The sequence below is a fragment of the Cuculus canorus genome, chromosome 12, assembly GCF_017976375.1.
Source record: "Cuculus canorus isolate bCucCan1 chromosome 12, bCucCan1.pri, whole genome shotgun sequence".
Classification (NCBI taxonomy): domain Eukaryota; kingdom Metazoa; phylum Chordata; class Aves; order Cuculiformes; family Cuculidae; genus Cuculus; species Cuculus canorus.
In genome coordinates this window covers 17,437,728-17,452,420 of record NC_071412.1, presented here as the reverse complement: position 1 = coordinate 17,452,420, position 14,693 = coordinate 17,437,728, and the positions used below count along the sequence as shown (strand labels likewise).

General features: G+C 54.6%; 2 protein-coding genes across 4 annotated transcripts; one reads left to right on the top strand and one right to left on the bottom strand.

Annotated features, from left to right (window-relative positions):
- Window positions 1–83: 83 nt before the first annotated feature.
- Window positions 84–4,598, bottom strand: LOC104066275 (cytochrome P450 1A5-like). The gene is made up of 7 exons (XM_009568856.2): window positions 4,456–4,598; window positions 2,981–3,847; window positions 2,382–2,508; window positions 1,534–1,623; window positions 1,322–1,445; window positions 851–937; window positions 84–510 (listed from the first exon to the last, which is right to left on the bottom strand). Exons 2-7 carry the CDS (start codon window positions 3,836–3,838, stop codon window positions 204–206), a joined length of 1,593 nt encoding a protein of 530 aa, XP_009567151.2. The 5' UTR covers window positions 3,839–3,847; window positions 4,456–4,598; the 3' UTR covers window positions 84–203.
- Window positions 4,599–7,779: 3,181 nt separating this feature from the next.
- LOC104066276 (cytochrome P450 1A4-like) lies at window positions 7,780–14,182 on the top strand. Of its 3 annotated transcripts, none has more exons than XM_054077880.1 (7): window positions 7,780–7,811; window positions 9,482–10,348; window positions 10,578–10,704; window positions 10,953–11,042; window positions 11,131–11,254; window positions 12,027–12,113; window positions 13,248–14,182. In XM_054077880.1, exons 2-7 carry the CDS (start codon window positions 9,491–9,493, stop codon window positions 13,552–13,554), a joined length of 1,593 nt encoding a protein of 530 aa, XP_053933855.1. In that variant the 5' UTR covers window positions 7,780–7,811; window positions 9,482–9,490; the 3' UTR covers window positions 13,555–14,182. The 3 variants fall into 3 exon arrangements, with proteins under 3 accessions (XP_053933855.1, XP_053933856.1, XP_053933854.1); XM_054077881.1 differs by lacking the exon at window positions 7,780–7,811 and adding an exon at window positions 8,071–8,089; XM_054077879.1 differs by lacking the exon at window positions 7,780–7,811 and adding an exon at window positions 8,419–8,553.
- The last annotated feature ends 511 nt before the right edge of the window (window positions 14,183–14,693 follow it).

The window sequence follows — 14,693 nt, the reverse complement described above, 5'->3', positions numbered from 1 at the left end:
AACTTTTGATAGACTATCCAATGCTAGAAATGCTGCAAAATTAAAAAGGTGGGAAATACTACAAAGTGAACAAGGTAAGAGAGGAGTTTCAGTGGTTTCAGTTTATTGTATCATCCCATGAAGTTGTACCAGACCCAGCTTTGCTACAGGGACACCCAGGTCTTTGCCCCTGGTGATGTCCAGATAGTGGATAAGCTCACTGCTCAGTCAACTCTCTTCATGGGGAAGCGCTGCTTGGCCTGGAAGTGCTCACATCTTTTGTGCTTCAATGTCAGTCCATAGAGTGGTGTCATGTCCACCTTCTTGCCATCACAGACACTGAACTCCAGCTGCTGGAGCAAGGTGGACAGGAAAAGGAAGATCTGCCACCTGGCAATGTTTTCCCCAATGCACCTCCTTTTCCCCAGGCCAAAAACCATCACTTTCTCCCCATCTACTTTGTTGACTTCAGTCCTTTCAGCATTGAGGAAACGCTCTGGGTTGAAGGTCAGTGGATCCTTCCAAAGCTTCCTGGAAGGGAAAACATCAGATACTGAGATGGTTTCTCCTAGCCATGGGTGTAGGGGGGACGCTGGAAGGTAGGAGCTGTCAGTAGGAATTTAGTAGACACTTCCCCTGTTCCCCTCTCTCTTAAAGCATATTGACCCTGGAGGTGTTTCAAAGGTGGGCAGATAAGGTGCTCAGGGATGTGGCTTACTAGGAGACAGGAATGGCTGGTATCGATCTCAAAGGCCTTTACCAGCCAAACAATTCTGTGATTCTCTGACCCTACATGTGCCCAGGCAGAAAACTGTGCAGGAAGGGGCCTATGTGTTGCTGCAGGACGCTTTCTGCCTCAGAAGATACTTACTCGTCATGATTCACTTGCCACTGATTGATAAACACGCAGCGGTCCTTTGGGATGTAGTAGCCATTCAGCACCGTATCCCTGGTTGTGCTGGAGAGGGAAACGACTATGAGAGTCTGGAAGGCAAACAGGCTCTTCTGCATCCTCAGGAGACTATGGATTTGCTCCTGAGGTTGCTGAAGTAGGAATGCAGCCTGGCTTTAGTTGCATTGTCTGCGGGTTGGATTGGGCAAGCCTTGCCTGAGCAGGCTGGAATACCTTCAGTGAAACCAGCAGAAGACAAGGAGTGCTCTTTGGGAGCTCCCATATTGCCCTGTACGAGAGCTGAGAGCAACTCGTGTCCATGATGAAGCCATCATCCTACAAGTCATTGATAATCTCCCTATCTCTTGCCACACCACTGCTGGCGTGGCTGTAACCAGATGCGTCAAGTCCACCTTCTCCTTCCACCTCCTTTACAACCTCAGCACTTGCCTGTGCGGGAGGGTGAAGGGCAGGAAGGAGGAGTGCCTGAAAACCTCCAGGATAAAGGCTTCTGTGTAAGGCAGCATGCCCCGGTCCGACAGCCTCGGTCTCCTCTCCTGGCCGATGGTTTGGTCTGCAGGAGATCAAGAGGAGGCACCAGGTTAGGGTCAGCCCTCATTGGAGAGGTTTTAGCTCTGGAGGAAGCAGGTTCATGGACTCACCTAGTTCTTCCTGGATCTTCTTCTGGATGTCAGGGTACGTCACAAGATACAGGAGACTCCAGGACAGGCCAGTCGTGACAGTGTCAAAGCCTGGTCAGAGAGGAAAGCATGTAGTCCAAATCTGTACATCAGACAGATCACATGCCTTGGTTTGCTGCCTGGCCATCACATGGGGCAGTCCTGGATGGCTAAAAGGCAGAGAACATCCTGGACACACAGTAAGACTTTGGTTTCTATCCCATCGGAGAAAACTTTGCTAAAATATTCTGCTGTTGTTCATCTTGATTTACCCTTGGGTTGTGTCAGGTTTGTATAACTTTTCTGGAATTGGGGGAGTTTCCACAGAATAACTCAAAGACGAACCAGTCTGTAGACATCTCCCTCAACCAGGTAAAGCCACCCTGGCTTGTCAAGCTTGACTGAGCTATAAGCTGTGCTCTTCACTTTTCCCTGAAGCTTCTTTCAAGAGCTAATGTCCCATGCTAGTGTCTAGCATGGTCCCTGCTAGGTCCAGAAAGACCAGTGAGAAGGAGAATGAGAGCTTGGACCCAAACTGGCTGTCCATGCTGGACAAAGATGGGTCGGACAAAGATGGGTCGGACAAAGCACTAACCTGAGGAGCCTGAGAAAATCTGCAGTAGAATCATAGAATGGTTTGGGTTGGAAGGGACCTCAAAACCCATCCATTTCCACCCCCCCTGCCATAGGCAGGGACACCTCCCACTGATTCAGGTTGCTCAAAACACCATCCAACCTGGCCTTGAACACCTGCAGGGATGGGGCAGCCTCAGCTTCTCTGGGTTGCCTGTGCTGGTGCCAATAGCTGAGAGGCTGATGGGAAAAGATACCTGCTCCAAAGAGGTCATTCACAAGGTTGACGATCTTCTCCTTAGGGATCTGTATGGCAGTAGTTGCTTCCACTTTTTTATCCACGCACTGCTCGATGAGGGAGTCAGTGATGTCTCGGATGTTGTTCTGAGATGAAGAGAAGACAAGTCATGGCAGCAGAACCAGCAGAGGAATGGGTTCCACTGAGCAACTTCCTACTGTTGGGGGAGCCCAGGGTCACAAGAACTCCAGAGAACCTCAGCTTTCACCCTCCCATACTCCCTACTGCTTTTGTAACCTATGAAAACAAGGAGATAGTTCTCCATGGAACCTGTAGCACATGGCTCTGTTGACAGAGCAGATGTTCAACCAACAAACTGCCCCTATCACACAGGGCCATGGAGGACAAGGAGGACTGAGGTGCTGGGCTGCACAAGAGGTTACAGGTGGGTGAGACTATGGCTGGACATGCTAAATGCAGCACTAGCTGGCAAGAACATAGATGTTCTTGTCACAGAACATTGATGCTTGGCTACAAGAAGTAAAACAACTCCCTAATAGTGAGAGGCAGAGAGCAGGAACACTTCTCTGGCACAGTTGAGGGTCCTATAACTCTTACCTTGTCATAGGTCTCATAGTGCTCTTTGACAATCTTCTGCAGGAACTGGACGAAGCGCTGGTTGAAATGCTTAAATAAAGTCATGGCGCGGCTGGGAAGATACTGGAGCACGGGGATGAAGTCAGCCGGGTTCCCAGAAGCAGCCACATTGCCAAACTCCTCACTTACATTCACTATATTGAGCAGCTCTTGGTCATTGTGGTCGTAGCGCTTCCCAAAGCACATGGCACAGATGACATTGGCCACAGAGACCACCAGGTAGCGGTAAGGGTCAAAGCGCTTCTCCTTCTCCATAACCTGCAGGAACTTGGTGACCAGGTAGCCAGACTCCTTGGAGACATGTTCCTCCAGGAGGCAAGTAGAAGAGGATGTGAGGCTGGGAGTGATGGAGAAGGTCTTGAGGGCATTCTGAGCCAGCTTTCGGCGGGCTTTCCACACCTCCCCTGAGTCGGGACTGAAGGCCAGGCTCTGGCCATCTGCAACGTGGCGGGAACTGTAGAGGTCAGGGCGCCCCATAAATTCTTCTCCTTGCTTCACCAATGCTTGCTTGATGGTCTCCAGCCCACTCAGCACCACGACGGGACGGGTGCCGATCTTGACCTCCATCACTTCCCCATACTTCTGGCTCAGTCTGGTCAGGACCAGGTGTGGGTCCTTCCTCAGCTCCAGCATGTTGCCGAGGATGGGGTAGCCTCGGGGTCCTGGGGGGCTCTTCAGCCCCTTGGGCACGTGCTGCTGGAGGGATTGGATGAGCAGGAAGACCAGGCAAAAGACAACAGCCACGAGGAGGACCTCAGTGGCTGAGACAATGCCTTGGCTTCCCACCAGTGACATGGCCACCTTCATCCCTGCTGGCATGTAGGATCCCTAAAGGAGTTAATCAGAAGCACGACAAGGAGTCAGGATTAGTGAGAGATTGAGTCCCACAGACGTTCCTGCTGTTGAGAAAGAGCACCAAGAGCCCTTAAACAGTCGAGGGCGATGGAGCTGCCTGTGCAGCACTTTGGGGATTTCAAGGGACAAAAATTAGGGACCTATAGAGACTCCAAACACACACAAGGTGGACCTCATCCTCCCTGAAGCCTCTGGGGACACCTCTTCCCATGTAGAAGGCCCTCAAACCCACTGGCACAACCATGGCTCCTACCCAGGGGATGCTCCGTTTGCAACAAGGCATAGAAAACTGCAGCTTGAAAAAACACAGGGAGGCTGGAGGAGAGGAACAGCAATTCCTCAGTGAAGCTGGCCGTATCTCCTCCAAACGGGTGAGGATTTATAGCCAGGAGGCTGGATCTGCTGGGTGGTTAGTGGTGCATGGGGACACAAGGGCTGCCCTGCAGGAACACATAGCTCGCGGTGTGGGCAGGGGAGGGAGGAGAGCCTGGTGCTGGCTTTCCCTTGTAGACTCAAATGTCACCTTCCAAGTCCTATATCCATGTTCAACCTCCCTCCCACCTCTCCCCGTTGTCTCCTACCTGCAGACCCCTGCGATAGACAAGGCTGGTTTTACCGGAGTCCAGCAAAGTTAGGCAGAGGATATCTGGCAGCTGCCTTGCCTTGGGGAGCAGAGGAGGTCTTCTTCTCCTGCCTCCTGGACCACCTTCTCCCGCAACCTGGAAAGCCGTTGGCTTTATATGTGCTCCCCTCACTGCACAGTGGAGTCCTTATCTCTGGAGGGGTCACATCCTGGGGGATAGCTACCCATTAACAGATGGGGCTGAGCCAGGCTGGAGTCAGCCCAAGGAACCAGGGTAGATGTTTCCTCAACTCCAATAGGTGCCAAGGAAAGAACATTGACTACTCCTGCCCAGGGAACATGCCTGCTCCAGGGCTCGGAATGAGGAGGCAGAAGGGGGTCCCTAGGAGAAGGAGGCAGAAGGGAGTCCCTTAGCCCTTCCCTGGTGGAATTCCTGGTGGAATGGATGTGGGTGCCAGCGTTTCTCTTAAAGCCCTTTCCTTGGCTGACTGGACTGTTCCCAGCACACAGAGGGCTGTCACCTCCATGACCACCCTGGAGGTGCTGGGAGCTGCAGGCTTCTGCTGCTTCCAGGAGTGAGGGGATGTATTTGCAGCAAGGTATCTGTGGCACACAGCCCTTTTCATCCAAGGGAACGCTCCTGGTGGTGGCAGAACCTTCTGGCCCAGCGGCAGAGCCAGGCTCAGGTTAACGATTGCCCAGGTTTGCGTGAGAAGGCGGCTGGCTCGCTTCCCCTGGCTCCTTGGTGGCAAACAGGCAGCGAGGGCGAGGAGTGACGGGGCAGAGAACGAGGTGATCCAGAGAGATAGGAGAGGTGAAAGGGGCAGCACAGGGCAAGGCTGGGGCAGTTGATCCCTCTGAAAACACATCAGGAAAGGCAGGACCCAGCAGGGCTGCCGCTCAGGCTGAGGCAAAACTCAGGGCTTTGGGAAGTGCTGCCAGGATGAGCTGGAGAAAGCAGGAATGAGCCAGAGCTTTGGGGTTTGGCCCGAAGTTTCATTCAGTGTTTGAAAAGCGCACTGGGAATTTAGCCCAGGCAAAAGCCGAGCTAATGTTTAATAAAGGTTTTCAACATCTGGTTTAATCAGGCTCATTAATAGCAATGACGCCGTTCATTAGTACTTGGCAAGAACAGTTACAAAACCCTGGCTGCTAATATTCATTCTGATAATTGCCAGGCAGATCTACCAGCCTCAGTTCCACCAGGCAATGCCTCTCAGCGAGGAAGACCCCTGGGGAGGCAGGCTGGGCTTTCACAGGAGAAAGGCAATGTGGGCTGGATCCAGCCAGTGTCTCCTGTCCCTGTGGATCCACCCAGCTCCACCGCGTGGGCTGTGAGGGGGGGACAGGTTGACTCCCACCAGGCAGCACTTTGGACCTGGGTGGTGATGCATTGATGGAGAACCAACATTAGCCCCTCCATTGTATCCCTAAGCACTGGAGCGGCTCGGGGGGGGCGCTGGAGAAGCTGGAGAGGGTCTGGGGATCTACAAAGGTCCCCAAGACCTACCTGCTCCTCTTCCCCCCTCCACCCCATCCCTTTCCCTACACTCCTCCGTGCTCGCTGCCAAGCCCTACAAGGGCAGGGTGCCTGCTGATGAGAACAGCGTTAAGAACCTTGCGTGCCAGGCAGCCTCACGCCCCAAACACATCCTCACACCCCAAACACATCCTCACCCAGCACTGGGCTCCCACCCCGGCCACCACCCCAGAGCTGGGCTGGGGGGCAGCTGGACAACCACTGTGTGTTCCCTGCCCTCAGCAGCACTCGTAGATGCTTATGAGCGCACCCCGATGCACTTTGCCTCCCTCCATGGGTCACCGCTGCGGGGAGGATCCTCTGGGGTTGTTGTTGTGTGTGGTTGTGCCAGTGTGTGTGTGTGTGAGGATATACGTGAGCGAGAGGACGACCGTGCCTGCAGGGACACGGGGCAGAGCACGTGTGCACGCGAACACATGCAAATCTGTCCGTGCAAGAGCAGAAATGTGCCGGGCACTTGTAGGCAAGCAAGCTATCGATGAGTATATAAGAAAATACAGCATGTTTGTGTGCGCTGTGTGTTCGAATGTGCCCGCGTGCGCTGCAGGAGAGCACGGGTGTCTGTCAGCGACGTGTGTGCGTAGCCTGTACGGGCAGCAACGCATCCATACAGGTGTGCACACAGACGGGATGAATGCACGCCCCACCTGTGATGGGAAGGAGCTGTGGGTGTGGGTGCCAGTGTGCGTGGAGACCTCAGCATGGGATTTATGGACACGTCCTGCGTGGTCTGTGTGTCCCGAGCAGCCCCTCTCCCCAGCCGCAGGGAAAGGCAGCACGGAGAGTGTTTGCACAAGATTTCTCTGGAGACGGGACAGCCCTGCCTGGGGCAGTTGGAGCAGTCAGAGGCACCATTCAGCGTCCCTTGGACCCAAAGTGAATGTTTGTGGTGACACCATGCCACTGCCCTGCCTGGGGCAGTTGGAGCAGTCAGGGGCACCATTCAATGTCCCCTGGACCCCAAAGGGGACGTTTGTGGTGGCACCGTGGGAAACAACTCTTTTTCCCATGGTGGGAGAGGACTGGGATGCTTGGATGCTGTGGAGGGGAATCCATACGGCAAGGGGGCTGCTGACGCCTTGCAGGTGACGGCAGCATCCCGGGGCAGGAGGGACGGTGCAGCCGGTGCGGAGCTGATCCTGAGCTGCTCCGGCGCCGCTTTGACCCCGGGCCAGGCTCTCGGCCATGAGGCCACCGCCCCGGTCCTTTAAAAAGCATTTCCCTCGCCACCCACCCATAGCGTGACTGCAAATGACCGGGGCGGCCCTCCCAGGTCTGCCCGGAGCCCCTTCGCACGCGATGTCCCCAGTGCCACCCCTGGGACACCCCGGTGGGGCGGGACCCCCCTCCCCCCCACCCCTTCTCCCATCCCATTGTGGCCAAGCTGAGGACAGGGGTGCGAGTAGAGATTTGGGGTACAGGGTGCTCCCCTTTGCCCTCCCTGAAGGGCAGGTCCTTACCTGTCACCCCACGGGGACAGAGAGGATGGGGGGGCTGGAGCAGCAAACCCTGCCGTGACACCCCGCTTGGTCCCCCAGCATCCCCCCCCCCCCCCCGAGGTGCCCCCCATCTCCGGCTGCCCCATCCCCACGCCCCCCCCGCCCCTGTGTCCCCAGGGGACAGGAGGTGACAGAGGGCACGGTGGCTTCTCACGCGAACCTGGACAATCGTTAACCGGACTGGGGCAGAGAAGGCTGTGACCCCCACGGGGACCCGAGCAGGGGGCGGAGGGACGGGGATGCGGTGGGACGGGGATGCGGTGGGACGGACAGGGATGCGGTGGGACGGACAGGGATGCGGTGCCGCCGGTCCAGGTTCTCTCCTTCTCTTTTAGCCCCAGTGGAGAGACGGCATAAAGCCCCGCGGTGGGGACGGGGCTCCCCGTTCATCCCTGCGCGTTGGCGGAGCCCCGAAGGGGGTGAATCCCCGTCCCCCCCGTCCCGCATTCCCGCATCCCGGAACTCTTTTCCCACGCTCCGCACACCGGGAACAACCCGGGGCTTTGTGGGGACCGTGTGCCCGCACCGAGGGCTACCGGGGCGGGGTGGGGGGCAAGCAGCAGAGCCAGGAGGTTGCCCAGCGGGGGTTTAAGGTGTGTGTGTGTGTTGGGGGGGGGATGTGGAAAGAACGGCGCCTTTAAGATCCTACCAGTAGCGTGACTGGAGTGACCGGGGCGGTGCGGGTTGCCCAAACATCCCGCCCGCTTCGCACGCGATGCTCCCCCCGGGCTGGAACCCACGGGAAGCACCGGGACCCCCCGACCCGACCCATAGGGACCCCCTCATCCCATCGCCCTCCCCCCCCCCCGCCTCGCAGCTCCCCACGCGGGACATGCAGGGGTCCCTCAGCCCACGCCGGGAAGGGTGGGTGGGTGCTGGCGGGGGGCGCGTCCCGGCTGGTTATTTTGGAGTTTGGAAGCTCGTCAGCTTTGATTAGGCTTGGGACACGTGACAGGAGATTGACGGGCCAATCAGAGCGAGAGGCGATGCATATAAAGCAGGAGCGGAGTAGGGGATGTGCTGGCAGGATCGGGCCCATAGGCATCCCGCTCCGCAGGTGAGTGGTCTCGGGAAGCCTGGGGATCCAGAGGGGCGGGGGGAATTCCAGCCCCCCGAGGGATGGGAAGCCAGGGCTTGCCCCTTTTCTGTCTCCTCAAAACTCCCAGAGCATCCTTCCCAGTTCTCAGAGACTCGTTGGAGTGTCCCCCTTCTCTGTCTCCTCGAAACTCTCGGAGCATCCTTCCTAGAGCCCCGTTATGGGCTGTTCCCCCTCTCTGGCTCCCCAAAACTCCCACAATGTCCTTTCCAGAGCTGTGAGAAGGTGGTTTCTATGGGAGCCACAGGTAATCCATGCCCCATGGATCTCCTCTGTCTGGGGTGGCCACGATCTCTGGAAGGGATCCCAGGGGTCCCAGCAGCCCCCCAGGCTCCTCAGATCCAAGGTGTCCCACGGTGGGATGTAGCACCTCTCCAAACCCAAGGGGAGCTGGGATTTCACACTTGGCCTCTTCCTGCCCCTGGCTTGGGGCTCTCTGAGGGCTTTTGACAGCACTGGGTGCCCACAGCCTGCCAGCCCCATGGCTGGCTTTCCTGGCTGTAGATCTTTGGGAATATTTGTGGCCAAGGCTGTATTTAGTTTACGGGTGAGCAGCGGCTCAGCGTGAGCCACCACATGGCTCAAAGCAGGAGGATTCAGCTCTCTGGAAGAGACTTTACATTGTGAAGGAGAGGTCCTGTACTTAAGAGAGCACCTTTCCTACTCTGGTCAACAGAGAAAGACCCATGGGACCTATTTTGTTCCCTCTTGGCTACAAAAAAGTAATTGCTTTCACTTAAAAGCAGTTTCCTGAAGTGCAGAAAACAAATGTAGCTCTGCATCAGAAGTTAAGCCCAGCTTTCTTGTCTGCAATCCCTAAGAGCATCACAAACTAGAAGTGGTTTATGGACCTTCCCTCCTTTATGATGTCTCTTTGGTTTATTACTAGGATTCCTACATGCCAGCAGGGATGAAGGCGGTGATGTCACTGGTGGGAAGCCAAGGCATTGTCTCAGCCACTGAGGTTCTCCTCGTGGCTGTTGTCTTTTGCCTGGTCTTCCTGCTCATCCAGTCCCTCCAGCAGCACGTGCCCAAGGGGCTGAAGAGCCCCCCAGGACCCCGAGGCTACCCCATCCTCGGCAACGTGCTGGAGCTGAGGAAGGACCCACACCTGGTCCTGACCAGACTGAGCCAGAAGTATGGGGAAGTGATGGAGATCAAGATCGGCACCCGTCCCGTCGTGGTGCTGAGTGGGCTGGAGACCATCAAGCAAGCATTGGTGAAGCAAGGAGAAGAATTCATGGGGCGCCCTGATCTCCACAGCTTTCAATACATTTCAAACGGCCAGAGCCTGGCCTTCAGTCCCGACTCAGGGGAGGTGTGGAAAGCCCGCCGAAAGCTGGCTCAGAACGCCCTCAAGACCTTCTCCATTGCCCCTAGCCCCAATTCCTCTTCTACTTGCCTCCTGGAGGAGCATGTCTCCAAGGAGGCCAACTACCTGGTCACCAAGTTCCTGCAGGTGATGGAGAAGGAGAAGAGCATTGACATTACCCGCTACCTGGTGGTCTCTGTGGCCAACGTCATCTGTGCCATGTGCTTTGGGAAGCGCTACGACCACAATGACCAAGAGCTGCTCAATATAGTGAACCTTGGAAATGAATTTGGGATGGTGGCTGCTTCTGGGAACCCGGCTGACTTCATCCCCGTGCTCCAGTATCTTCCCAGCCGCGCCATGCAGGTCTTTAAGGACGTCAACAAGCGTTTAAGCATCTTTGTGCAAAAAATTGTCCAGGACCATTACACCAGCTTTGATAAGGTAAGAGCTTGGATGCTCTTGGATGTAGGTAGAGATGCCTTCAGTCATCTGCCTGCTTGGCAATGGGGGGGAAGACGATACACCCTAGGTCCCCCACCTCTGCCCAGGAAAGCTCCTTGGAGCTTTCAAACCTGCAGTTAAAGTCTCCAGGAGCCAGAAATGGCTGGGGGAGGATATGCTTGCCCAGCTCTGGGTGTCTGGTGTCCCTGACCCACCAGCTCTTCCTCAGGAGCACATCCGGGACATCACGGACTCACTGATAGAGCACTGCCAGGAGAATAGCGTAGTGGAGGAAGCCCGCATCCCAATCTCCGATGAGAAGATCATCAGCATCGTTAATGACCTCTTTGGGGCAGGTGAGAACATTTCTGAGGGTACAGCCTCTCTGCTGGGAGACGGGGTGGGGGAACCAGGGCCATTGGGGTGAGATTTGGAGCTGCTGCTTGCCTCACGGGTGCTCACTTGAGCAGTGACCAGAGCAGGTGGCTTTTCAGTGATGGCTGATGGGGAAATGCTCAGTGACAAACGCAGAGTGATGGTCTCTGTAAATACCTGCTTGCCTGTCGTCTTTTGGTAACTGAATACCTTTCTCATGTCCATTTAGGCTTTGACACTGTGACCACTGCCATATCGTGGGGCATCATGTATGCTGCCTTGTACCCTGAGATCCAGAAGAAGATCCAGCAAGAACTAGGTGAGTCCATGAGCCTGCTGTTTCGGGGGCCAAAACCTCTCCAGTGAGGTCTGACTTCAACCCGCTCCCTATTCTTCACTTCCTACAGACCAGACCATTGGCTGGGAGAGGAGACCGAGGCTGTCGGACCGGGGCATGCTGCCTTACACAGAAGCCTTTATCCTGGAGACGTTCAGACACTCCTCCTTCCTGCCCTTCACCATCCCACACAGGTACGAGTGGGAGCAGCTCACATGTGATTTGGACCTTTTGTGGAGTGATTTTCTGGGAGATGCCTTTAAGGCTGATAATTGCCGGGGAATCGATCTCTGCTGTGGGGAGAGATCCTAGTGCGCAGCCTGAATTACTCATGTTAAACCTCCCCTTGGCTTTCACACTCGCTGACAGTGCACATCCCATGTCACGCTGGTGCATTCGCTGCCCTTGGGGCTGGCAGCTGCCTGGCTTGCTGCTCTCCTGGGGCTCAGCCCTTCTCTTTGAGGGTAGTTTTACTCCAAGTGGAAGGATTGTGAGCTCCCCTGCCCTGGGAGAAAACGCATTTCAACTCATCCAGCTTCCTGAAACGGGAATCTTTCTGCTTGAGGAAAAGTGTTAACCAAGACTGGTTAGTCTCCCAAATACAAATAGGGGTATTTCCTAACCAGTCCTGAGTACACACAGGGCATTGACAATGAAACGCCTCTAGGACTTAGATATTGGGTAGAAACTCTTCACAATGAGGGTGGGGAGGCCCTGGCCCAGGTTGCCCAGAGAAGGTGTGGCTGCTCCATCCCTGGAGGTGTTCAGGGCCAGGTTGGATGGTGCTCTGAGCACACTGATCCAGTGGGAGGTGTCCCTGCCCACAGCATGGGGGATGGAACTGGATGGGCTTTAAGGCTCCTTCCAATCCAAACCATTCTATGATTCTACGACTTGCCAAGCTTTAGTCTGTGGTGACGCTGTGGGTTCTCCTCTTCTCATCTCCTCCACCCGCATTTCTTCCAGTACGACAAAAGCAACGACGTTGAATGGCTATTACATCCCCAAGGATACCTGCGTGTTTGTCAACCAGTGGCAAGTGAACCACGACAAGTGAGTACACCGAATCCCTTGTGCTTATCCAGGCTCTGATGGCTTTGCTTGGTTTTAAGATCACGCTGATCCTTCAGAGCAACCTACCAAAAGCCAAGTGGGTTGTGACGGCAGGAAAAGGCAGATAGTGGGTTTGGTGTTGAGCCCAGACTTGGAGCAGCTCTGGGTTGGCTTGGTCACTGGTTCGGCAGATACCCAACATCAGACCTTACTCAATTTATGTAGTGATGTCCTCAATGCACCAGACTTCCCACATACATGTGAGCGTTGACAGCTTGGGCTGCTGAATAATTAGGAATCAGCAGCTCCTGCTGCCAAGCAGCCCTTGTGATCCAGGTTCATGGCTCTGGATGAGCTCAGTGGGAACTGCCTGGTTCCCTCTTTCAGGGAGAAAAATATCCTGATGTGACTCTCCTTAAACTCAGGAGATTCGTGTCTTTATTGCTGATAATCAGCTTTGGTGAACGAAAGGGGATTTGGAAACCAAAGCCCCATCTTACCCCTCAACTGCTCTCCAGCAGACACTCCACTGCAGGGAGTAAGTCCACAGAAGTTGGTTCCCAGATCAGGTATTTTGGATCAGAAGCTCGAGACCTTTGTATCCCAATAGCCCGGCAGCGCAGAAGTAATACAATACTCCTTTTGTCCCTGCACACGACAGTGAGCATTGCCTCTGATGGCAACAGCAACACTGTTTTTAGGGCCAGAGAGTATTCCCAATACCCATGAAGAAAATCCCACGTGGTACATCCCAGCAGCCAGCTGGGAGGATTTGGGGTTGGAAAACCCATAGATCTCCATCTTTCCTTTTCAAGAGGTGCTGACTGATTTCTGTGCACTGATCTCCTTTTGGCTGACACTGCAGGACCTTTTGCTATTGCATGCTGAATTAAATCCATTCCCGGTATCTGCACAGGCAAACACAATCCAAGTTTGAAATAGAGGTTTCAATAAACAGAGCTGATGGAGCGTGACACGCGGTTGGCATTTTAGATCAGGGTAGAGGTTGCCAAAGTTTTTGGACAGTGAAATTGGACAGTATTGTGACACTTCTCTTTGCGAGGAGTGTTTTGACTGATATCCCCATCACGGTGGGTGAAAGCAGCTTGCTCAAATGTCTCCTTTCTGCTCCAGGAAGCTTTGGAAGGATCCCTCAACCTTCAATCCCAAGCGATTCCTCAACGCCACGGGGACTGAAATAAGCAGGACAGAGAGTGACAAAGTGATGACTTTCGGCTTGGGGAAGAGGCGATGCATCGGAGAGTCCATTGGGAGGTGGGAGGTCTTTCTCTTCTTGGCTACCATGCTGCAGCAGCTGGAGTTCAGCCTCCGCCCTGGGGAGAAGGTGGACATCACTCCTCAGTACGGACTGACGATGAAATACAAGAAATGTGAGTGCTTCCAGATTAAGAAGCGTATCCCCACGAAGAGCTCTCCCTAAACCGCCCGAGCAAGCATTCCTTTGCAGAAGGAAGCCAGTCCTTGCAGTCAGATACTCAGCCTGCTGTTATTAATGCTCTCTAGAAGCCAGCACAGCACCTCACTGTGTTGCTCCACAGGAGGCTTGTTCATCTCTTGTCTAAATGCAAGCGGGGAGAGATACAGCCAGCTTTGTCTGGCTCCTCGCAGCCCCCGCTAAGCCAGCTCCATTGCCTTTGCCTGCAGAAAAATTCCCAGAAGTCCAGCCCATTCATCCCATCCAGGAGACCACAGCCCTGTGGTGGGACAGGGGATGCAGAGAAGTCATGGCAGTCCCATCCCTGGAGGTATTCAAGGTCAGGTTGGATGAGGCTTTAAGCAACCTGATCCAGCAGTAGGTGTCCCTACCTGCGGCAGGGAGGTTTGGAATTGGATGGGCTTTGAGGTCCCTTCTAGCCCCAACCATTCAATGATTCTATGCTTTGGGCTGGGAGAAGTGGTGTGGAACATCAGTAGGGTTGTCCCCACCCTGTCCTCTGGTGCTGTGGGCAGAGCCAGAGTCATCGTGGGCAACTGGCGTCATCCACCAAATGGGAATAAACCTGTAGGTTCCTCCCTCAGAATCCTGACCAGCTTTTTTCCCCACGGGGTGAAAGCCTTTCCAGCTTGTCTGGCAGAGCTGTTTGCAAGAACCTTATAAAAGGAGCAAGGGTTGGGGGGCTGCGGGACGTGTGCTGCCTTACATTGCAATCTGCTTTAGCCAGCGTGAAGCTGAGTTCTCATGGCAAATGGAGCAGTGCCTCCTGCTCGTTTGTACCCATGTGGAACGCATCTGCATACTGGGAAATAAACTGCATAATAAACACACAAATGAATGTTGAAGTGTCTTCTGTGGTTCTTGCTGGTCTTATTCCACTGAGAAAAGAGGGTTTTTTGTGGAAAAAAGAGCACCATGCTTCATCATTATCCTTAAAAATCGGACTTGGATAAGTTGGATCAGATCTTTTTTTCCTATGGAGACATGAGCTTGCTGTTCCTTTTCTGTCAGGGCTGAGGCACCAGTGGAATTAGTGGGATTTTTGAGTCCTTGTGGGTGTTGGATCTGTTTCTCTCCCAGTCTGGAGAACAAGGCTTATGAGATTGAATCCAACTGTGCCTGTC

Bases quoted from the DNA above. Each gene is read 5' to 3' on its own strand.
- LOC104066276 (XM_054077879.1), top strand. From the start codon at position 8,512: ATGTGCTGGCAGGATCGGGCCCATAGGCATCCCGCTCCGCAG. The intron at 10,349-10,577 runs GTAAGAGCTTGG...GCTCTTCCTCAG, and splicing joins ATTACACCAGCTTTGATAAG to GAGCACATCCGGGACATCAC. The intron at 11,043-11,130 runs GTGAGTCCATGA...CACTTCCTACAG, and splicing joins GAAGATCCAGCAAGAACTAG to ACCAGACCATTGGCTGGGAG.
- LOC104066275 (XM_009568856.2), bottom strand. From the start codon at position 3,838: ATGCCAGCAGGGATGAAGGTGGCCATGTCACTGGTGGGAAGCCAAGGC. The intron at 2,509-2,980 runs GTAAGAGTTATA...TCTTCATCTCAG, and splicing joins ACTATGAGACCTATGACAAG to AACAACATCCGAGACATCAC. The intron at 938-1,321 runs GCAAGTGCTGAG...TTCCCTCTCCAG, and splicing joins CCCTTCACCCTCCCGCACAG to CACAACCAGGGATACGGTGC.